Raw genomic sequence first — 26,182 nt, 5'->3', positions numbered from 1 at the left:
TTAGTTTTTTCACAGAATAAACTCAGCGAAATCTCTCAGATATATATTATCAGTTCTTTGAATACTCCGGTATTTTTTTCAGAAGAAATAAAAATAATATTTTATACATCAGTCACAATCCTGCTACCCTGCTTTGCCTAGTAAGCATAAGCGTAATGTCTATAGTAGTACTTATGTAATAAGGTGACTCTTGTAAGAATGATAAGAATAAGAATAACATAAATATACCTACTGTAGTCTGAGAATCTACTAGGAATAAATATTTATTTATCTCACTATCTTTCCTATTTTTTATATTAATGCTTAAGTATTTTTTTGTACTCTCTAAGTAAATTAAAACTAGAATGATATTTTCCTAATAAAAAATTTTTTTGGTATTTCCCCGTTGTAAATATTTATTAAAATTCCGGTTTTGGGACACAAGAATATTTGCCATACAAACATAGAAAAACCACACATTACTCACCTTTGTATGAGCAGATGGTTTTGGAAAACCTGCCTTGTTCCTGTAAACCAAATATTTCAGCAATTAATGGCAAAGTAATGTTAGCATACTGTAGACAATATGAATATAAATTTTAATAATGATACACAGTTATTTTAATACATCAAATGAAGGATTACGATTTTCGTATATCAATAAATGTTAAACAAAGAATTAATTACTATTAGATAATAAATAGCAGGCAAATTTTTTTGTTTGTTGAAATTTGTTCGCTTCATGAATTAATTTGTAAATTCTACTAAAATATGAGTAAAACTGTGTGTGAAACTTTTCTTAGCAGTAAATTCCTAGCACTTATTCTAGGCTCAATAAAAGTATCTAATAAACATTTAAAAAATTTCTATACAGGGTGTCCCACTAAAGTCGGCGAGGTACGATATTAAAGAAATTATAGGCCCTAGAGCTTCGCGATTTTTTTTATTTATAAATCGACAAAGAGAAATCGCTGGAAATAGTTTTCAAGTTCGGCCGCTACATGAACACAGTTAAATTTTTTATTACATATTTATTTTTTTCTCACTAATTTGCGAATAACTAACTAAAGATACCGAACCCTTTTTGATGGAAAAATGTAGCTATTTTTATGCTCTTCAAACTAACCTATAAAAAGTTTTATCCTGCAATTTCACTTTTTTAAGAAAACGTGAAACAACCTAAACTTGGGTAAATAGCGCCATTAAATAAACAACACTTTCGTTATAAATTTCAAACTTATACTATATTCATCAATTTTTTGTGCTTCCATATTGAGGTAAATGACGCATTCACAACGAGATAAAGCATGAAAAGATCTTTCCAACGAGGTATAACACTATGGGCTTTTGATGAGCCAATCTTTAAAAAAATGCATTTTTCTTATCAGGCATTAGTGGCTTACCCACCCTTTCTGTCAAAAGATAAAACAAGATGCTAATAACAAAATTTATGCTCAATGAATCCGCTATATTATCCCTAATTTTATAGCTCGCCTAACTTAATGGTATAATGTATAAGTTTTATAATAGACAGTATCGTCCTGCGATAAGTTGTGCATTCTCAACTACGTCACCTATTAAAAATCAGCGTAAAATATTTAGCTATATTATTATTTTCTAGAGAATTTCACAACATAATTTTGATTTTGTTTATTAATTAAACTGTCACCACTAATCCGCTGTCTACCCTGTCGCAGAAAAATAATTAAATAATAATAACACAATAAGTTAGTAAAGTATATAGCAGGGAAAAATTGTCATTTATTTTATAACTTATTTCCTCATTCCCAGTACCTGACGTAAACATTACTGTGCTCACAAGTATATGTTTTATTTGTCCCTTTCTCCTGTATCATACTAGTTAAATATAACTTTCAGGAGATATTTTTAATTGACCTACTATTAGATGTAAGTAATACAGAGATAAATATATAAACTTACAGTATGTTGGCCTGGTTGACTGTCCGTTGTGGTGTGCCCTCGTGTATGATCACCTGCGCCGCGTCAATTTCTGTGCATTCTTCGTTTCGACCACCCTCATATCCATATAGCCTATCCATCAGCGGACTCCATATTTGCGTGGAACCCCCAAGAATATCATCTATATTAGTATGCTTTGAAATAAAAAACGATAACTGCGAAGGTCTCTTGGCTCTCTGATTAGTCCGTACGTTATCATAAGGACTCAGACGGTGTTCATCCTCCTTGGGCATTTCCAAACCTTCTGGGCTAGCTCTGTCGCCAAGAGGCACTTGTTCCTGGTCAAATTCATATTCGGAATCCCTGTTTTGCTCTGAGGTGTTCTGTTGCAACCACCAAGCCTTTTCATTAGAGTCTTGATGGCGTATTGCGTATTTGGCCTGATTTTGGTTAGATCCTTCTGTAGCTTGAACCATTTCGGATATATTCTCGGAACTGTTTAGCCACCACGACCTTTCTCCTGAATCTATGTGCCTTATTTTGTGTTTGTCCAAATATTCGGAATCCATTATATTCGACGGCTTAGTTTGGTTTGAGTCTGTCTTATCGCTGTTACTAAGCCACCATGATGTATCTCCCGAATCATTCTTTCTTATTTTGTAAATTATCCTTCCGTCTTCAGTTGTGCCATCCTCTCTAACCCAGTTAGGATATGTCTGAACTCCTTCTGGAATTTCAGCATTCTCGTCCAACCACCAAGGTATTTCACCAGATTCGACATGTTTGATTAAAGGCTTCTTTAGATTTTCTTGATGCGACATTTGCTTGGGAGACCTAGAAAGGTCTTGTCCTGAAGATTTCTCATCTGACATTTGATTCCACCAAGCAATTTCTCCAGATTCAACACGCCGTAAGAGAGGTTTAATTGTGCTGTTTTCTTGCTTTGAGGTCTGTTTCGGGGAACTGCTCTGATCTTGTCGCGAAATTTCAGATTTATCGTCTAATTCTTGATTCCACCAACAAACTTCCCCAGAATCAACATGTTTTAAGGAAGGCTTGTTTGGATTATCATCCTGCAGTGACGACTGCTCCGAATTTCCAGATTTTTCATCTAACCACCAAGGTTTCTCGGTAGATTCAACTCGATGTATAATTATCTTGGCTGGTATTAATCCAGTTCCGGTAGGTTTTAGTCCAACAGATTGTGTATTCTGAGTCCCAAACGAGTGTAAATTTTGAACATCATCAGACAGAGAATTTTTACTTACTTCATTGTTACTTTCAGAGTTAGGATCCATCCAGTTCACCTTTTCCTCTGATCCGTGATGTTTGACTTTAAATAGATTTGTTACTGGTGCCAAAGCTCTCATTAAAAATGATTTTGCTTCAGCTTCGGATTTCATGCCGTCTATTTTCGGTCTTGGACTTTGTGGAGGTTTGGGAGATTTATCTGAAGAGAATTCGTCAGCGGAAGATACTACTATCGAAGTTCTTGATGAAGCAGCACTTTTTCTTTTAATTTTCTCATGTTTAGTTTTTAAATCATCGTCACTGCTACTTGTATGGCATGAGGTACTGGCGTCGGAACTGGGAGATCTACTATTCCTTTGAAGTGATTTATCAGAAGAAACCTTTTGAGGTAGTTTAGAAGACGAAGTGTGATATGATTTACAACTAGTTAGATTTTCCGATACATCCGTCGCATCAGGATCTGCCGCATCGGATTCGGCGGAACTCGCTGAGTTACTGCGCCTGCCTAATTTCTTTTTTGATTTTCCGTCTGGATTCATATTTAGTACCGATTTACGAAAGTCTTTGTTAGTAGTTTGTAAGGAATGTAACGAATTTGATTTATTTGTATTCTCACATTTCGGAATTTGCGGAGGAAGTTGTTTTTTATCATTGGGTATTTGTTTTGGGGGAACAATTTTTGATTTAGGAGGAGACGGTGACGATTTTTTTATATCCTTCTTTTCTGATTTAGTGGAGGACGGGCTTAAGCTTTTTGACGAATTGTTTCTGGATACATTTTTTGGACTATCACAAATTTCCTTTTGTTTCTCTTCTTCCTGACCGGAATTTTCCGATTTATTTAAAGTCTTTTGTTTACTATTTGGACTAGAAAATTTCATATCTAAAATCGATGACCAAGGCGAAGTTGATATCCTTGAAGCTCCAGCAAACCTAGATGTTCTTGTGGTATCATCCAATCTGTCTGACTGCATTTCCTTGTCTACCATAGTGTGGGTTCTGGTCTTTGGTCTTGTAATTTGTTTCTCTACGTACTTTGCTATTTCAATTCTCCTACTTCGCAGATAACTGTTGTTTTGTGTCGTTACAGGTGATGGAGACGTTGCTCTTGTTATAACTGTTATAGTTTCCATCTCTACTTGTTTTGGAGGTGATTGTGACTTACTCTCAGTATGCAAAGAGGAAACTGTTTCGTCTGGAGTTACAGATGAACATCTACTAGAAGATCTACTCAGTCTCTCTTGTTCTTGTTGAGCATGTAGAACACTTAAAAGTTCCCTATTTTTTCTACTTGTTTCATTTGTTCTTATATTTGAAGGTCTTGTGTGAGCGGTATAGCTTTTCTCAACGGCATTTTTAGGTAAAAACCTACTGTTGATATATTTCTGTGATCCTGACGAAAGATCTTCTCTAGATGAATTCCTACCATACCTCGCAGATAAAGAATCATCTTTGGAAGTTGAGGACCTACCAGTATACCTTGGAATTTCATCTCTCCCAATAGAGGTTCTACCGGTGTATTTAGGTATGGTAGTAGCCGGACTGGAATCTGATTTTTCGCGGCTGGCTGAACCTTGGTATGGTCTTGGATACAATCTATTATAACTATAACTGGAAGAAGAAGAGGAACTTTTTTCCGATTTATCTACTGGGCTAGGGTCTCTAGATCTTGATCCGGTGCGACCAATGGGTCTATAAGTTACAGGGGGATGACTCGTATCTTTTTTGTCCAGAACTGGTTTTATCCTGGAGGATTCGATTCTTCCAGAATATCCTGAAAATGAAATCGCACATTGTGTAAATTGAAAAACGGAACAATTAATGCATAAATTAAGAGATCCAAATGAAAGTATTCTAACATTAAATTAACAACGTAGGCAACCCGTAATTCATATCTCTTCTGTTTAATACAGAAGAACATTTTTATAACTTTAAATAGATTAAACTATAAGTTTTTATTCGGATAATGTTTGTGTTAACTTTATATGTTTTTAAGACAAACAAAAAGTCATCAATTGAGTAGCGTTATACCTTACCTGGTACACTACTGTCACGTTGGTAGCCCGCACTATAGGAGCTGCCATATCTTGTAGCAATTCTGGATGTGCCTTTATCATCATCTGCCTTTTTGCTAACATCAGTTCGATTTCTTCCAAATGTTAAGTCGTACTGAAATAAATGCATTATAATTAGTTAATTTTTGACAAAATTATTGAAAGAATAATGTAATATGTTCATACGTATTTAGATTTCTCAAATGTGTAAAATCTTTAAAGTTATGAAGTAGTAAGATAGCTGATCAGAGAGGCTAGACGAATGAATAAAACATAATCGAATTTTAGACAAAATAATCTTTCAATCTATTTCATTACCATGTTTTCTGATACTTGACACTGTTGCTCTTGTTACTTCTTCTCTACTTCTGTATATCTTTTCAAAAGTTGCGTTAAGTATTTTATTTTTATCTGTTTATAAGATCTAGCTGCTATTAACTAAAAGTTATTGTCATACAGTCGGTAGGTATATTTTTAAATAAAGATTTTTATCACCAAATTTGGATTCAGCAGCTGGTAAGTTCTTGCCAACACAGTCATAGATACATACCTATACAGTAAATACATAAATGAAACAATGCTAAAAATATCTATGTTACAGTTAATTGGAAGATGATTTAATTAAAACTTAAATCAAGAAGGAAATTTCTACTTATACAACAATGGCTGCACAAGTCTATTTTAAGATAATGATCATTTTAATGGAAGGAAAGGAAAAATTGTCCTGTCAACATAAATGCACTTAAAAGTGTTTTCAGTCTCGTGTTTACATAAAATACGTCTTTATTTTGTCATACGAGCTGCACGAATTGACGCCTGTTTTAAATAAAACGCGTATGTGTTTATGTTTGTACTAACAAATGTGTTTGTCTAAATTCGGAATTTATAAAGATAACTACCTAATTTTCTTGTTTTATACTGAATATAGTTAGAGAAATTTCAACACTTAATTTTAATTTACTCTATCTAAATAACCAGTATCACAGTGTTTATTATTTTCCTTTTACTCACCACATAGGCTATGAACATGTCAAAATAAGGCTGTTATCTCAAATTACACTTTTTGTACGGGGACACAAACTTCGGAGGCCTTACTTGGCATTATACTGATCACTATTAATAAAATGTCACTGCTGATTAGATCTTTTTTATAATTTGGCACGGTTCCTTCAATTAAATCTGATCTAAAAAATGCCTATGCTTGTGTCTAGGCACTAAAATATGTTTCATTTGATTTAGCAAATGTATAAGCGTTACTTTTACTTTGTTACTCAAATTGTAAAAAATTTTCTAAAAAGTTTTTGATGTCAAATTCCTTGAAAATAAATAGGTTGCAATAATTTATTACTTAAAAAATTTTACCTTCAGGCTTTGCTACATTCAGCTGAATCATCAATAATATCTCAAAAACGTACTCCTTCAGAAAACTCATTACTAACAATGAAAATGTTATCATGGACATTGGTCTGCATATATGTACGTAAAAAATAATGACGTTAACCACATGGATACATTTTTCTTATTAGTGATACTACCTATATTATGAACACGGAGATACTTTGACATTTAACAATTCCTCAAGGGTAAAAAATTAATGTTATCTGCATGCATCTACGCTAGGGTTAGTACTAAAGCTTGAAAGTCAAGATCGAACTGTATATAAAAACTCATTTTATAACATATTTTCCAGTAGAAATTGAAAAGTGTATGTATGTTATGTTGTATGTCATATAACATATGATATGCAATAATTATGCTTTAGCCTGTAAATTAGGCAACCCTTAATACAGATGCTAAGTCCAATGGGACCTTCTCACGTTTTGGTAGAGAATCACTCCGCCGTGTTTTCAGTTGCTTCATCGTTAGGGAAATTTCGATAAATAATTAGATAATTGCAAACATTATTTCTTGTAATTAATATTAAAATGTCGTTAAAATAAACTTTCTGGATATATTTTTCGGACTATCACAGAAAATTAAAATAAATAGGTTAAACTAAAAATAAGTCTTTATCCAAACAATATATGTTTTAACTTTGCTCATAAATAAAAGAAAAAAAATCACCTGAGTTCTTGACATTCTTGTTTTATGAACAAATGAAAGATGAAAGTATAACATACCTGTTGCATGTAAAAATCATTTAAAGGGTATTCAAAATACACTGTTACATCTTACATGTATACAGGGTTGGAAAATCCACATGGTCCATCTGCCTTTACATGAGAGCGACAAAGTAAAGAAATCCGTACGATAGACAAGGATGGCTATAGTGAAGACGTTTAATAATCTGAATAATCACCACCCGTTTCGGGTTAAAAGTTTGAGTAACTATTCAGATTATGAAACGTCTTCAATGTAACCATCCTTGTCTATCGCACGGATTTCTATGACTTACTTTATCGCTCTCACGTAACGGCAGATGTACCATGGGGACTTTCCGAACCTGTATAGGAATCGTATAAGAAGCTAAACATACAAAAATAGTTTACTGTGGTCCCATAAAATCTGATTTTATTTGATTTTTGTGTATGTACATTGATGCAATTGAAAAAACATATAAAGTCTTCAAGCATTGGCCCAAATATAAAATAAATATAATAAATTTTTATTAATAGTGTACATTGGAAATTAGAAATTGTCAACAACATATTATTTTATTTATTTGCAATGAAACCAATTATTATTTATGGAAAGCAGGAAAGTAATTTTAGAGGAACATATAATTTTAATACTGAAGCACGTCCAGCTGAAATTGACGATGTATCTTACCTTTGGTATTCCTGGGGATTCCTTTTTGATGCCGCTGGAGTAACTACTTGTGCTGGTCTTATTCCATGGTGCCTGGAAAGTAATTTTTACGGTGAGTAATTCTAGTAATGCGGTAATTGTATGCCGACCTTTAGCAAAACTTATTTTAGAAAGAATTAAATACCAATTAGTTCATCGGGCAAGGCTACAACTTAAGTTACAGTCGGGAATTACTTTTTATTATATTTTGGTGAGCTGCCAGAACCCAACTACTGGATTAATTTAAATTAAATCAGGGCCGGCATGTGCGACCAACATAGTCTAATGTCTAACTTTAATTGGAACAAATAAATAATTATAAGTGGTAAATGTACCGGAAAAATATAACATCAACATTAATTAATAATAATACTGATTGTGAATGAAAAATGCCTAAAGAATTTATATAGGAGCATAAGGATAACGAAGTATTCGTTTAGAATTAGAATTAGAATCTGATAGCGAAGTTCTGTTGTTTATTCGGTATCGGTAATGTATATTAATTAGTACATTTCTATGATTTTGTCCAAATTTTCAGTAATTTTTTGAACATATTTTTGCTAGAAAACATAATTTAGCCTGTTTGTATAGTGACATTTTTGCAGTGATTTAAAAAAATTCCTCAAGTCGGTCCTGTACCCATGTGTGAAATAGCTTACTGCAAATGCATGCCAGATTTGTTTTACTGACATCAAATAAACTTTTAAATCTAAAAATAATAGTTAGTTTCACCCTTCATGATGTCAAATAGTGGTAAAAAGATTATAAATTGGCTGTAAAACTCCCTAAAATGTGAACTGAGAAAAATACATTGTTTTAGTAGGTATGTGGTTACATGGTCTTCAAAACATTTTGTTCATGAATAAATCGAATTGTTTTTAATTTGGAATTTCTTGTAGGAAATATGATTGCATTTAATTGTGTTTTTTAATTCCAAATCCCAACAGAAATAAACCGTCTTTGATGTACTTTAATTACCTTAATGCAATAAAAACAGTTTTATTCCATACCTATTTGAAAATCTACAAAAAAAAATAGTTTTATACCAAATTTGAAATTACTAAACTATACCTATTTGAAGGAATTAAAGTACTAGCAGTAGTTAAAGTAATTAAACATTTACAGAGTTAAAGATAATTAATATTACATTGTATTTTATCTATTTCTGGGATGTACGCATTTGAAAATTTAAACAACTCAAATATTTTAAATGGCAAAAATTGTTTTTATTGGTCACAGTTTGGCCTATTTCAAAGAAAATGTTGCCAAAAGTTTATCTGTTGACAATTTATGTTTGCTCCCATCAAAGTCAAAGTGTCAGTGTAGGAAGTAGTGACGCTTTCTCATAAAATTTGTCACATATCACATACTAGTGGTATTCAATACAATGTTAAACCTTATGAAATTAGGCAGAAAATACATTCTACATAAAGAATAAGCTCTTAATAAGTTGCATAGTATCTTAAGATAACTTTTAACAGATAGATAAATTCCTAATGTGATTTAGTAGATTTAATTACTTATAATTCTTTATAAAAACAACTACTATTATAATTTTTTGTGGTATGTAGGATTTATTTAAATAAAAAAGTTGTCTACAAAAGGTGAATTGGTGGAAAATCCACTAGTTTCAAAAATGACCACTCGAAATTTAAAATAGCTGGGAAACATATTTTCGTTGCCGTTATATAATAAAATTATTTTAGGTAAACGTTACAAAAATTAAATACGATTATAGACTAACGAAATTTAAATTTATTACTTTGTGTATGCTGCAGTTAATGTGATGATTTTTTTATTTTTCCTGTCCTGATATATTATTTAGTATATCAAGTTATTCAACACAGTGATATACAGTAAATAAATAAGGACAAAGTCATTTTGAGAAAACGATGTTGCAAAACGAATTTGAAATAAAAAACTACCATCACATGTGAACAAAAAGACTGCAAAGATGATAAAATAGAACAAAAATCACCGATGATAAGTACCAGAAAAGAATACAAATACAAATTTGCTCCTAGCAATTTCCTGAAAAAATTAAGAAATCTAATCAACATCAACAAATAACAAGTCTAGTGAACGCTCTGCCAAATGTCACTCGATATCTGGAGGTACAACAAATCGTTTTTATATTGATGGAGAAATTGATAGGCAGATAGATAGTTCAAGATGAAAATCCTTAAACCGAATGAAAATATCCAGATTTCTAAAACAAAGTCTTAAATTGAAGTTTTGCCATGAAATTTAATACAAATATATTTTGTTAATTATAGTACTATATGTATTTTAAATAAAACATACATTTTTGCTGACAAAATGCCTCATGATCTACTATTTCAAGTTAACAAAGTTTAGCATCCGTGAAAGGATGTATGGTGGTCTACTAAAAACTTAATATTGCTGCTTAATTAAGCATCACTTGTTGAAATTAAATTTTCCATTCATCGTTTTCGTCATTTGTAGATACATTAAACTTAAAATTGCAAAGTTTCGCTCGAAAGTGCATGTCTTTTACAAAAATTCGGATATTGACATCAACTGAAACCAAGCAATTATAAAAAAAATTTAAAATTTTTGTTTCAAACATATAATTTCTTTAAAAAATTACACCTAGATATTAATTTTAAAACAACTAAGTAATAATTGACTTATCTGTCATCAGGAACTGTCATTTATTTTATTCTTAAGATGTGAAATATTAGTTAGTGTCTGTAAAAAAATGGATGAATATTTCAAGTCTTATCAGAAGAACGGTCTCCCATTCAACTGAGATTTTCGGCAAAACGATACACTATACCGATTTTCAACAAGTATACCTTTTTTATGTAGAATTATCCACGGAATCTAAAAATGAATTCCAAATGATTATAAGGATATTGGCGTAGAAGTTGGGGTAAAAAAATCCCGCTTTACTACCCATTCCTACGCCACTGACCTACAAAATTTTGTAAATTTTGCAGTAAATTATCCATATGTGTAAATGTACACACAACACACCAAATTTGAATCAATTTGTTATAAGCATATCAAAGATTTCGTAAATAACATGATTTTAACAACCGACCAATACGGCCCTGTACAGTGAAAACGGTGAGACTTAGACCGTTGCTTTATAAGGCAATCCTGAATTATTTATTGAGTTCTATTTGTGGTTAAAGTTCGACTCACTTGAACTGAAACACCCTGTATAGACCTTTTTTACTTTTCACATGAGAGGATGCGAGTATACGCCGAATGTCATTTACTTAAAACGTTCAAAGATGAATTTTAATGAATATATTTAATCGGATTACAAATCCCATTAAGCCATTTATAGCAGCGATCCGAAATAAGAACCGGATACGATAACAGACAGGAAGTTGCCAATAGAAATACTGGGGAATGCCGTCCAGCATTAGTCAAAGGTGTCTCATATTCTACATAATGGTGGTGTGACACTGCATGGGAAGCGCAGACTAAAAGTTGCTTCGGTACTTCGAAGCGTCTTTAAATAACTGAAGTGCAGGGATTAGTTGAGTATTGTCAACAGGCGTTGACTATTTTATAAACTACTCACTTCCAGAAATAGGTGCTTCGGTTATTGATTAACTTCTTACGGGAATGCTCCTTTTTTCATATTATATTTCACGTTCCTTTAAATTTGTTCTTTTTTTCCACTTTCTAGCTAGGCGCATTCCGAAGACAGACGGTAGAGTTTTAGAGTGATGCCTATCATGCTAATTAAGAGTCGAAATAATGGGGGAGTTGAAAATTAAAAATTTACGTCCATTAATTTAGTAATTTGGCACTGTAAATTTTTACCTACTAACCGACATTGAATAGATCTGTAAATCTGCCAAGTTGTGTTAAAAATACACGACTTTTATTGACATTTTTTAAACCTCGGCTCACAATCAGCAGATAAACGTACGTAAAAATAAAAGCTGGAGCAAAATATATATTAAAGCTTTTTAGCACCTTTCCTTTTAAATATTCAACAGCATGTCAACTTCAAATTGTGAAGTTAAAAGAATCATGCTTTCACCCTTTTGTTATTTCAGGATATTTATTACAGAAAAAAGTATATTACTTAACTACCTTCCGAGGTTTGATTAAAATGTAACGGGATTTATTAATCTCAGAAAGTATTTATCTAATCTTCAATGTTATCCCATTCTCTTTAAAGAACAATAGTTTATTTGGCAAAACCGATTTATTTTATTCAAAATAGTACAATGATTCGCATGGTCTACTCGTAAAAGCATGTCCAATGAGTGTTTTAGATCGTCGGCAAGGATGTTCTTCAGGATGCCAGTACAAGCCTTTTTGATGGCTTCTACGTACACAAAACACTCTCCTTTCATCGACAAATGCATTTTTCCGGAGAGGTAAAAGTCTCACGGTGCAAAATCAGGCAAATACGGGGAGTGGTTGACAGTTGAAATGCGATTTTTAGTAAAAAAAAATCGATCAGAAGTGTCGACCGATGAGATGGCGCGTTATTGTACAACAAACGTCAACTTCCTTTCACGCGAAATTCAAATACGAGAAATACGATGCATCAAACGCCTTAAAAAGCCAAGATAGAATTGTGCATTAACGGTTTGGCCCGGTGGAACGAACTTTTTGTGGACAATGCCGTTGGAATCGTCAAAGCAAATCAACATGAACAAAGAACAAAAATGGTATTCGCGCTTTAAAAGTGACTTTACCTAATAATGAAATTGTCATGTATTCATACAATATTTTCTAAAAAACTGATCTAAGATAAAGCGAGATCGTAAAATTTTTATAAATCTTACCCCGCTACAACGGCAACGTGATAAATATAGAAATCTGGAGGAACAATTAAAATATCGTACTGATAATGCAATGGTGAATAGCATCTAGCAATTACATGTAGGTATCCATGGAATTCCACAAATGGTTACCTACTAAAAATACTAATTACTCTCAGCAGTTACCAAAATAATTTGCATTGCTATTATCAAAACATCCGTGATCTTAATACTGATTGTAAAATGGATATTTTTTCATCAGCAGTATCTACTGAAGAATATGACGTGATAGCTCTTAGTGAAACTAATTTGCGCGAAGATGTGTCTAGTACTGAATTGTTTCCGGATTCTTATAGGGTTTATCGTAAAGACCGAAACCTTAAACTTGTAGATAAACTTGGAGGGGGGGGGGGTGTATTATTCGCTGTCAAGAATGTTATGCTTTGTGATATTATTGCTACATCTCTCCTTGATAACAGTTTTCCATTAATTGATTTTCTTGTATGTAAATGTTCATTTTTCGACAAAATCGCTTATATATCAGTGATTTATAGTCCACCTTCTGTGCCTATTGACATTTTTTAATCATTTTGTGAATGTTTGGAGCAGCTTGATTTTTTTAATAACGAAATAGTTATCGTCTTGGGGGACTTTAATATCCCTAAATTGTTTGGGTTTTGGCTCGTCTGGCTCGATCCATTCAACGGTGTTTGGTTCCAGGAGCATACACCACGTTTCATCACTAGTCGGCCAGAATGTTGTAAAGGAAGTTTTTGTCCTGTTTGGCCTTCTTGATGATGTCCTTCCAATGTTGAATTCTGAGCAATTTTGGTCGTCAGTCAACTTGTGCGGAACAAACATTGCACACACTTTTTGGTAGCCCAAATGTTCTGCCAAAATACGATAAACTGATGTTTTCGAAATGCTCGATTCCAATTCCATGAATTTCAATGAATATTTTGACTGATCTTTGCGGAATTCACGCGTAGTTTTGATGGAATCTGGAGTGATCACGGAATTTGGTTGACCAACATGTTATGTTGCTCTTCATTTATGTTCTCACGACTGTTTTGAAACAGGGTTTACCACTCATTAACTCTGCCACGGGATAAACAAGAGTTAAAAAAATTAAAACAAAACTAAGTGTTAGTCCTATGTACGATGCTCACTTATATACCGATGACACAAACATACTGTTACTTCGGACGCAATAGCACCGCTTCTATTCGTCCAAATGTCATGAAATTTTCACAGTGTATCACTGAATGAGGTACATTTCCAACGCCTGTAATTGCCAATAGATGGTCGCACTAGAAGTACCTATTTTTGAACGCGCCTTATAGTTCTTGTACTGGACAACCCAAGGTTGCATTAAATTATGTAATTATTGATTCATCGCATACTTTTAATAGTTTAATTAAGTATAGGATAGTGTAGATTAAACAAATAGCTGAATAAAATATATGATTTTCAATAACATTCAATTAAAAAAATTAATACTGATTTGAAGCAGGTTAAAACATTGAGAGCTTCTGTCAGTTTTAATATTATATAAATCACACACACTAGGATTAAAATAAATATATCCAATGATAGTGTAAAAAATTTTACTCATATTTGCGTTATTAACAGCGACATTATTAATATAAATATCAATTACCTAATTCCTGTAGTACAATTCTGTATCATTTTGGCAATGGTATGACTACTACAAAATTAATAATTGCCAAAAAGGTTATAGACACTTTACTCATATGTTTTAAATTTAAAAATTGTAATTTTAATTTTAAAACATATAATTAAAATTAATAATCTCCTACCTCCTACAACTTTAAACTATAAGTTAAATTAAATACTAAAAATTTCTTCAAAAGGGCTTATATAATTGCACACGGCTTCTAATGCTGTATCTGTACTTTATTTTTTTTTAATTGTATCAATTACCTTTCATTCATAAATTAGTAAATTTGAAGTACTATATACAAATCATACTTTGCTTTTGACAATGATATACTGTTTAAAAAGATTCTCGTTAAAGTAAAATTTCACTATTCTGTAACTCTAGTTCTGAAAATAATTATAGTTGTATAACTGTGATCATAATCAAATTTTCAAGTTTTTGTTTACCATTACTGAATGTTCCCATTTGATCGCAACATCGTTTCTATTTTTTGAATTTCATATTTATTTGTACAAGTCCTTGGAAACTTTTTTGAACAAGAGAACCAGGTGACGATATTTAGAACAAAATATTTACAAAATTGCAACAGATATTCAGCCTATTGCCCATTGATTTGGAGCAAAGCCAGAGAAATCTGGAAATTACATAAGCGTATGTTTTCTGTCTATTTAATGGTGTTACCTAAAATCTAAGTCTGAATTCAACTTTTTCTTAAATCACCAAAAAAATATATCAATTTAATTTAATACTTTTTAATTATTCATATCAACGAATATCATTTAATAAATTCTTTTAAATTTTATGTACTGGATGGGCCATTAGTGTGGGAAAGTAAAATCACTCCCTTGTTATTCATAATACAGAAAAAAAGTTTATATAAAACTGGTACAGAATCAAAGAACCTAAAGGACAAAATTAATTTGAAATACACAGGGCGATGAGTAAAAACGGGACTCACCAAATATTACATTTTTTAAATGGAACACCCTGTATATTTTTAAACTATGGATTTCTGAGAAAATTCTATATATGTCAATATAAACAATTTAACATTTTAGTGCGGGGTTGCCAAGTTATGTAGAAAATTCTTCGAATTTTGGAAAAGAAAATGATGACCTCGATGAAGTTGTATTAACTTTCAACTACTAAGACTTGAAGCAAAAACATTTGACATAGTTATAGGCAAATGTTAGGCAAAAACTCATATATTAGCTAATATCGATATTTTATACAGGGCATTTTTTTATAATACGATCATTTTTAGTATATTCTGCACCTAAAGTTGTTAGTTTTTAAGATATAACAACATTTCTGGAAAAATCTATTATTATTTTATTATTTTCGGTCGCACGAAATGGCTTTGGAAAAAACGGTCACATTGTGTTAATATTAATCTGTGGTATTCTATAAAATAATAAAAATTAAGTGTTTTAAGAAATGTTGCTATGTCTTAAAAACTAACAATTTTAGATATAGAACATGCTTAATAAAAGTTGAAGTGGACTGACATGTGAATAAAATAGAATAATAAAACACATTTGAAAGATTTTAGAAAATCAAGTTTAAAATTTTATAAATGATCGTATTATAAAAAATGTAATATATAAGTCTTTGCCTACATTTGTCTATAACTCTATCAATTATTTTTCCTCCAAGTGTTAGTAGTTGAAAGTTAATACAACTTCTTCGAGGTCGTGTTTTTTCCAAAATTCAAAGAATTTTTTACATAACTTGCCAAACCCGCACTAAAATGATACTGTAAATATTGTCGTATATAGAATTTTCTCGTAAATCCATATGTTTAAAAATATAAAGGGTATTCCATTTAAAAAATGTAATATTTGGCATGTCTCGTTTTTACTCATCACTCTGTATGTACCAAATTAATTTTGTAGTTTAGGTTTCTTGATTCTGTGTAACTTTTATATAAACTTATTTTCTGTATTATGAGTAACAAGGAAGTTATTTTACTTTCTAACACTAATGGCCTATCCTGTATATAAAGAAAAACCAGTGATATAATTTGGGAATGCGGTCAAAAGTGCTAACGGCTCCGCGTTTGTTGTCAATCTTTCGGAATTGTTAATTTCCTTTCTCAAGACGTAAAACATGAGCTTGTATTAAAAAAACTGTCAAAAAATAATGATAAAAGTCCATTTGTTTAATTAAATTTTGTCAGTTCCATTAACAGTAAAAATACCAATAGAACATTATAAAAAAAATTCATTCAATATAATATTGAAACATTTAAAAATGAAAAGCAGCAAAAATTGCTCCTTTTAATTTCTATAATAATCCTCGCAAGATAAAGTCTGATTTTGTTGAATCAGGTAATCTAACTAACCAATTATTTTTCATCTAATGTGGAAAATATTAATTCAAAACATTATTTTACTAGCTTTTATTGTAAATAGCGGCAATATACGTCAAAAAGTTTTACGCGTTTACAAAAAATATGAGAAATCTCAAATGTTTCGCTAAGTATAGGAAAGAGACCTTAATATATCTTTAAAACAAATAAATTTAAAAAAATCATAAAACAGACAAATTTATCAAAGTTCCATTTAAAAAAATCAAGGTACTCGTGATACAAAACTCGAAATATCCAACTCCCAAACATAAGGTATACGTGTAGGTACTTTGTGTTTTCTATTTATCTACTTCTTCAATCTGTTTTAAATATATGGTTAGGCAAAATTACTTTTATAAAAAATAACACTTGACCTATTCCCGCGGTGAGATGTATTATATTAATTTTATATTTTTTTCACATATGGAAAATGCTGTCGGACACCCTGTATTGTGATTACTTCTTATCCCCTGCGTAAATTCTAAAATTGGGACAAAATCCAGCGTATGACTCCTGTCGGATGATATTTTGGTTAACCAGCACAACTTCTACAACTGGAATAGAAAACTGGGTCGCTCTTGAACACTTCATTTATTTACTTTATCCAGAAAATAGGTCAATCTAGTGTGTGATTAAAAAATTTAATTAGTCCGGCACCGCCAAAATATTTAGATCTAATTACTTCCGCGCACCCACTTTATTACGGATAAAAATTGAATAGGCAGATTTGTATGTGTATTTTGAAATTGATATTTAAAAATAGCATCAGAGAAACATCTTAAAATAACGAAGGAGTAACAACCTGTACTCGTCTATAATAGAAGTATGCTAGGATCACATAAATAAGCAAAAGTTCGTCGGAGTCAAAGTAAATGCATCAGGTATTTAGATTTCGGGACATCAAGGTGCTTAAAATAGGATTAGATGTCGATTAAATAATTCGGGTTAACGTGTTATATCTGTCACTGCACCTAATAGCTATTTGACGAGATATGTGACAAGAAATAGAAGAAAAGCACCCTTAAAAATTCACAATTAAAAGTCTTCGTAACATACATATATACACAAGGTGTCAAACATTTGAACAATCTCACAGTGCGACAAAAAAGTTTTTGTCTTTTAGATCAGACCCGGTTTTTCCTATGTATTTTGATGTTCTGAAACTAATTTCAAGGTTAGAAAAAATTCCAATGCAAGGGTTTTCCACAAATCACCCTCACATGCGCGATATTTCAGGTTTTCTGGCTTTTTTTGGAAATGTCACTCATCGGACTTGTGTGATATGAACGGAATTCTAATTTTTAAAGTTTTTGACATAAGAGACTGCGTATGAAACGTTGAGGTACAGATTTCCAAGCTATGGAGTATCATCAATTGCCCATTGACTGTCGATAGACTGTCAATATAGGTAAGGTGGTCAAGAGCATCATTTTCTCAAAGGAACTGGGTGCCAACGAATCTCTACCTTCCGGTTCATTTGACAGTCAACATCTTGTCTTCCAGTGGCATCAATTTGTAGTCGGTGATATCATTTCCGTGTGCCTATGACATAGGTTATTCCTCAAGATGGCGAAGATGGTGGCCTTGGCGCTTGAGCTCTGGTTGAATGTTGATTGGTTTTCAATTCAGTCAATATTCATCCAGAGGGACCTATGGGCAGGATCCCAGAATAAAAAACCTAGAATGGACGGTTCAACGGAAGCAAATCTTACGCGAGAGGGTCTCGAATATCCAGAAGGGGCAGGAATGGAAGTAGACAAGCGGGCTTCTACCGGTCCTTATCAAGCAACCGCAATGCATTGGAGTTGTCCTCTAATGTAGCTAATGCAACAAGGCATCACAAGGATTATCTGAATCCAGTAGACAGATAGATAGATCCAGATAGAATTTGTTTTCCGTGTGGTGAGTATACTTTCAACAAATCTCTTCTGTCTCTATTGTCAATAAACTGTCAATATAGACCACCACATCAAGCATTCTCCAGTTAATGAAGGAGCTCATTGCCTGTGGGATTTTCAAGTTTCTGATGAGTGTTCTAATGTCGTTGCATCGATGATCTAACGAAGGAAACGTTAATAAGAGAAACGTTAAATCAACCCCCACTATTTTTGCAAGAGCAACTCGCTCTCCCAGTTTTTTGAGTTATGAACGGGACACCCTGTATAATATACGGATATAAGTATTCCATAATTTATTTTTACAGTCATCTGGGCCTAGAATGAGAGATCAAAACACATAGATATATTAAGTACAAATTTTATTATCTTTCGAACTATTTATAGAAAGCATAGTTGGCAACTGCCTGATAAAAAAATAGGCGTTAACAACATACGAATTTATTTTTTAATGCGCTGTATTGCTCCTAATAATATTCATCATCTGGCTTTTTAAAATAATTAAATCGTTACCATGAGCGCAAATATATATGTACCTACTAAATTTTAGGTAACACGATTTTTCAACATGTGAGGTGTTACAATATTTCAGTTATTAGCAGTTATTGTTCATACATATTTATTTGTTCATTTTATGTCTAGCTTCTCATTACACGAAAAAGAATATATACAACTTGACTGATTTTTTGTTCAATAGGTTTCAATTTAATATGTTATATTTAATTTTCTTTTCTTTTACGGCAAAATATTTCATAACTTTACTCAAATAAATAATCAAATTTGTATAGCCGAAGCGAAAGCAAGTAACAAAAAAAATCAGTAAATAACTCCTTTTGTAAGCAAATTAAAATTATTGAAATAACGCACACCTAAACACGAACTCAAATTCTTATGTTTTCCTGAAGAATAAATCATTGTAGATCAGTGTGAATTAGAAATACCAATAATTTTTACAGATTTACTAGTTTTACGACTTCATTAATTTATTTTTAAATTATTTCTCGTAATATGTATATAATAACAATGAATTTTTCATTAGTCTGTCTCATATTAATAATTCGAATATCCAGAAAATTAAAGAAACTCAATTTTGTAATACATTTAAAGACAAAATAATAACATTAACAATTTTTATTTGGTTTCTTTATCATAAGTTTTATTTAACACAAACTTGGTACAGTACATATCTAATTAGCAAAATCTTAACGAGGCTTAAAACAACATTACATGTACCTCTTTTTATATTTTTTTCTGGCGCCACCAGACTTATTCTGACTTCCTGAAATAGCAACCCTGCTAGAAACGGCCAGCTTTTATCACGTCGTTCTCAAAAACGATTTATTATTTATGGAGGTGTGATCTGGTAGTTCTATTATTACTCTTTATTACCTTTCGCACGTGTGCCTGGTGAAAGTTGTCCATTCAAGAATACCTACTTCGATTATTTAAAAGTGATTTTAATGATTTCACAACACATGCTAATATTTAAAATATGATTTTTCGGGTTGTCATGCTGTTGCACATATACAGGATCACCGCCAGTCCTTAGCCTTAGCTGGTAATATTTAACCTGCTCTTGTTGTTCTTGAGCTAGGTTCTGTGGATACGAACCATCAGAACACCTAACCTCACTCTAATATTGATTTCGGTTGTTGATGTTGGTTAATAACGGAAATGAATTCAAATCTGTTTAATAAAATAGAGCAACCCAGATTTCAGTATATTTCGCTAAATTTATAAAAAATCAGAAATATATATGGATATTCTAATTTTTGTATCCATAAGGAAACAATTTTAAATGAAGAGAATTATATATGTCTTCATATGCAGTCGACACGTATTACACTGAACTGATAATCACATATTGATGTACAGCAAAGATTTACTTTCCTTTCTATGAATTGCCTGTGACTAAAAATATTAATCTCAAGATGTTGCGACAAAATTTAAAAGCTTCTGTTAATAAAACAAACAAAAAACAAAAGGAAATGGAAAACAGTACCTACATTGATATATTTTCCTGAGGCGACTATTCAAGAAGGTTCTATTATCCTTTATCCCTAATGAGTTACAAGCAGTTAGAAGATTCAAATTTCAGGACAACGTAAAATAACCATAAAGCTAAGCTAAGATAATTTGGCCAAGCTATACTTATAACAAAATTTAAATAAAATCCACACTATATTAGAAGATATTTTAACTGAACCCTGTATAATTATATTCTTAAATTTATTAATACAATTGAACAAATGGTTTGTTTACATTTGTGGATATTGATAGAATTTCCTTGACGTGACTTTACGGATGAACAGTGTTTTCTTCGAGAAAGGTCAAGAGTCACAAAAAGTTTGGTTATAAATCGCCTACCCAGATCTGTAAAAGAAGTTTCCCGTCGACATAAAAAATTTTTAATTTAATTTCAACGTATTCAGTCTAATTTTAACGTTACCGTTCGTAGATAAATTGTATTTTAATTTATTATATTGGTAAGTGCTATAAGAAAACAACACTGTAAATACCTCATTTGAAATTTATTGTTTGAGTAATTAAAAAATAAAACAAAATTTACTTCACATCATATCATTAAAGAATCCTAGAGCTCCTAAAATAGTTTTAAGGAAGAATTTTTTTATTGTGCTGAGCAATCGGATCTTAAAGTGTATGGCGACGTCGCTTTTACACTTTGTAAAACTATAAATTAAAATATTTTGACTTTAAACTCAGTTAACCTTAAATAAGATCTGTAAGCATAATGTGTTTTCACCCACTTCTTTATTATGTTTAAATTATTTATTTTGACGGAAGTAATTTGAATTTTTATTGACGTTAAACCAACTGGTATCGGTTTTATTCCTATAGTAGGTATCATTTCATGGAACAAATCACTTCTCTGGACCTCCTTACAACATAAAACAAATGTTTATAATAATTCACGTGCAAATTTTTCCTGTCTTTAGAAAGTTGAATTCCTATACAAAATGTGTACCTATTAGAGAATTTATAACAAAGTATGTGTGTAATATTCAAAGGTATAGAAAAAATTTGTTTTTAGTGAATGAATTAACTGTTAATTAGTTAATTTACTTGACCTTGCATATTTCTAGTATTTGCGTGCTGCCACCTTCAAGTTATTTCGGTAATTAGGTATTTTTGAATTTCAAGGTATATTTTTTATATAATTCTTGTTGTTCTTATATTGTGACACGATCCAAACATATGTTAAAATATCGTGCAAAAATATTTAATGCCTAGTTACGAAATGATACTTTAAAATGGAATTTGCTTGTCTATCGTCCAATATGTAAAATATTTCATCATAATGTCATATGAGTGTCGATATTGCTTACAAACTATCTATGTTTTCAACAAAAATACTTTTTTTCTTCTCATATATTCGAATTTTCTCTCTTCAACCGAAAGTCTAGTTAGTAGTAAGGTGCAATGGGTCTGTTACAAAAATGTTTTAGTTAGTAAAAGTCTTGAAATGATAAACAAGTACTTATCTAATTTCAAACTTATTTCATTGATTCTAACAAAATATTTTACAAAGTTTATTATTTATACAAACAGTAAGTTAAAATAAACCAATCGCGGTAAACGTTCAATACGCTTTAAAAGTAGTAATAACAGTAGCAAAAATAAATGTATTGAAAAACATTTGAGTTCAAAATTTTAAAAAATTGCCGACTCGTACATAATTTATCTTCACGATCTAGGTGGGTATATTGGAATCTAGGTATGTAATACGCAAATATTTCACATAAATTAATGTTCAACAGTACGGTTGTGATTTATTTTGAGAAAAGCAACTGGAAAGTCAACTATCATTTTCTACATAAACCCCTTCTATAAATTTCTTGTCATTTTAACATCTGGTTATAAAAATATATTTATGTTGACAAGTCAGTGAACTCATATAAAGTAGGAAGCGTCGATACGCTGAAAAATCGGCATATGTTTTTATGCTCTTAAAACAAAAGTCGTGATTCTTTGCACATGATTTTCGCAGAATTTCGGAAATGAGAATTGGCTATGTTTATATGTTTTGTATAGATAGAAGTTTTCTGAAATATGTGTATACTGTTATATGTCTAGTTTGTTATAATTTTCATTCTCCATTACTGTAACATGTAAATATTTAATTATCGGTTGTAGTGAATGATAATGACAAATGAACGACAGACAAATTACATAGGTACGTGAGATAATTTTCGACATTTTAATATACAGCGCTATCCAAAAAGTTCTTCGATTATCAGTTGTCTCTGCATGTCGTCAAATTAAAATAGCGCCCATCGAGCCTCATAAAACGTGTGTTATATACAAGGGGCAGACGAAAACTGCAAATCGGCCCTAGAGTAAAGTACTTTTATTTTCAACCCTAGGAGAAAATGTTATAAAGAAAACTTAATTCTTTCTAAAACATTAGCCCGAATATAAAGTTTCAGTTCGTTCTGTTGAAAAAGCAATTCCTCACATTTTTGCTACTTTCCCTCGTACCATAATTCTAGCGAAATCATCCATTACTGAAGTCACGTTTCTTTAGTACGCTTTTACAAGAAAAACATAATTCCTGAAAACTTGTTGAATCACGAAATAATACGGCCGTTATAACAAATGGTGTAGAAAATAAGAACAAATTTGGTGCCAACTTCATTTTATGTTCAAAAAATATATAAAAACTATGTAAATTCTTAAATTAACAGTTTCAGTTCATTCGTTCAAAAAATATTAACACAATATTTATTTTAAAAGGTTATACAAAAAAAAACAAATAAGAAATGCCAAAAGAAAACAATCAACTCTATGACTACGGACAACCGTACTTCTAGGTGAAACATTATAGGCGATACTTCTTGAACAACATTAAATTAGCGTTAACATTTAAATTATTCTTGGACATAAAATAAAGTTTGCACCAAATCTGTTCTTATTTTCTTCCTGATTCAACTTGTTTTAAGGAATTATATAATGTTTTTCTTGTAGAAACGTACTAAATAAACGTAACGTCACTTTAGTGATGAATTATAGTACGAGAGAAAGTTGCAAAATTGTCAGGAATCGCTTTTTCATCATAATTAACTGAAACTTTATATTCTGGCTCATCTTTTAAAGGGAAATAGCTCTTCTTTAAAACATTTTCCCCTAGGATTGAAAATAAGGGTACTTTACTCTTGGGCCGATTTGCAGTTTTCGTCTGTCCCTCGTATATAATAAAAGTTTTGTGAAATTCGATGGGCGTTATTTTTATTTGTTCTACATGCAGAGACAATTGACAATCGATGAAATTTATTAAATTTGTACATAAAAACGAAATTTTTGAAATCTTTTTTTTGTTTCATTTCAGCCTTTTTTAAGGCGATATTGTAATATGTGATGGTAATAGTTTAAATGATGGACAAGTTTCCTGAATTTCGTCAAATTGTCCTGTTACTCAACAAAAATATGACGAATTTTGCTTGCTACAAATCCTCACAAGATGCTGATTCAAAAAGATTATGTATACTATTTTGGATTGGAAACATTGGCTATGTGACATCCATTTTTTGACACCAAAACAGTAATTAAGAATAAGAAATACCTCGAATGCAAACTATAAGAAATAAACCCCAAAGTATCCGTATGGTTAGACTATTTTTAATATATTTTTTAGATTATTGTTAAGTAGTTACGATCTTCTCTATATAATTATTTCCTTAAGTACCTACCTATATAAATAACACCTAATAAATATAATTAGAATTTAGGAAAATATATAAAATTAAATTGAACTAGCTTAAAAAGTTTGAAGTTACGAAGATTTATACTCAAAAGGTATTTTCAATATTCAATCACATATAATAATCTAATTTAAAAATTGCATTGTAAAATGAAGATTTTAGTTTATTATATGGTTTCAAGAAGAGTTGAATCAACCATAGATTTCCCCTTACGATAGAAATCTGTACAAAAATAGTTACCAAGACCGATACACCTGATTTACGAAGAAAACAGAAACATTTGTCAAATTAGTGGCAATGTATTAAATTTCACTTCTAAGGATGTTAGTTTTGTATGCCTCTTTTGTACAGACGAGAAAATATGTGTAGACAGTCTGCTGTGAGTCTAAATAAAGGTCTTAAAATACCTGCTTCTATAGCTTTGATGTAAAATTACATATTCATATAGAGAATAAAGTGAAATCTGATAATTCCGTCCTTTGTCATAATCTGATTTGTATATTTATACACTGAATCATTTTTGGACATCTCCACATGATTTCAATTCTACACATTAAAAATTCCTTGAAACATGTACAAACCAATGAAACAATGAGATGAGCTAAAAAATATAACTGTTTATTAATTCATATTTATTTTACTTGATCGTTAAAAAAGTCGTTTTAAATACTATTTAGAATGGTGTCATACAGTAAGCAATATTCTCATTAAATTAATCCAAATATTGAAATTTATGGTGCAGTTAATACACATTTTATAATTGTTGGTATGAGAAGCACATTTATTTCAAGTAGATATGAATATGTCAGAGTATTCCATCAAAATATTTGATTTCTAGAAATATGTTCAGTATTTTTAATTTCAATCTACATTTTAAAAAGTATCAAAAACTATTACAAATTAATCCAATATAATATTAATTGCTTTGGATGCGACAACTATGAATTATTCCTCAATTACTTGTCCCTTGCAAGATTTCTGCTAAGATAAATAATAAGAAGAAACAAGCATTCAGAAAGGGTTATCAGAAACTTTATAACGTGACATACTGTGATTATTAAGCATTGCTATTTTTTTAATATACTAAAATAATGTTCATTAGATATACTTCAGGAACTGAACATCTGTCAATATCCACATATAAATGTCTCTATTAATGATGTTGTTTTCTACCAATTTCATAGTAACAGATCTTTAGGAAAGCATGAAAAAATTAAACAGTATATTAACAGGTAATTGAAAAAACTAAAATAACTCACTAACTTCTGATTTTAAATTCGAAATAGGAAAACAATTACGCAGGTGCTTCAAGTCCATACTGGTAATTGCTTAGTCAATTAGATATTTTTGGTTTCAGTTTTAAAAGTATACGTTTTACTATTTTGACTATAAAACTACTTCCTCAGTCTCTTATGTTTATATTTCGTGCAGCTACAGTTTATACTTTGAGAAAGAGAAGTTTATACATTTTATAGTGTATTGTTTCGAATTCGACCAGGAACAAGGAAACCTAAATATACCTCAGTTCCAGCACTGAACGAAAAACAAATTTACGATTATCATTAAAGTTATTTCAGGAGAACAAATCTTGAGTTGTCTTGTCAAACGAAACTTACGTAGTTCCTGTAGTTGCTCATAATTCGAAACTTGATTTGTATCCTCCAATGTCTTCCTTATTTCCCACACTTAATCACTGATGTCTTCAACTATCCAAAGTTCCACCACTAATTCACCTAGTGACATTTGTGATCATTGATATTACACGAAATATTAGTTTTAGTACCT

The 26,182-nt window shown here is 31.2% G+C and overlaps 1 protein-coding gene across 1 annotated transcript; it reads right to left on the bottom strand.

Annotated features, from left to right (window-relative positions):
• Window positions 1–442: 442 nt before the first annotated feature.
• On the bottom strand, window positions 443–26,182 carry LOC108914136 (dentin sialophosphoprotein-like; the record flags this gene model as incomplete). Its single annotated transcript, XM_018719861.1, has 5 exons — window positions 26,014–26,182; window positions 7,974–8,045; window positions 5,187–5,319; window positions 1,921–4,924; window positions 443–506 (listed from the first exon to the last, which is right to left on the bottom strand). Coding segments are annotated over exons 1-5 (3,294 nt in total), but the record flags the coding sequence as incomplete, so codon positions are not given.

The sequence above is a fragment of the Anoplophora glabripennis genome, unplaced genomic scaffold, assembly GCF_000390285.2.
Source record: "Anoplophora glabripennis isolate ALB-LARVAE unplaced genomic scaffold, Agla_2.0 scaffold714, whole genome shotgun sequence".
Classification (NCBI taxonomy): Eukaryota; Metazoa; Arthropoda; class Insecta; order Coleoptera; family Cerambycidae; genus Anoplophora; species Anoplophora glabripennis.
The sequence above is the reverse complement of the archived record's forward strand: the minus strand, read 5'-3'. Positions and strand labels throughout refer to the sequence as shown.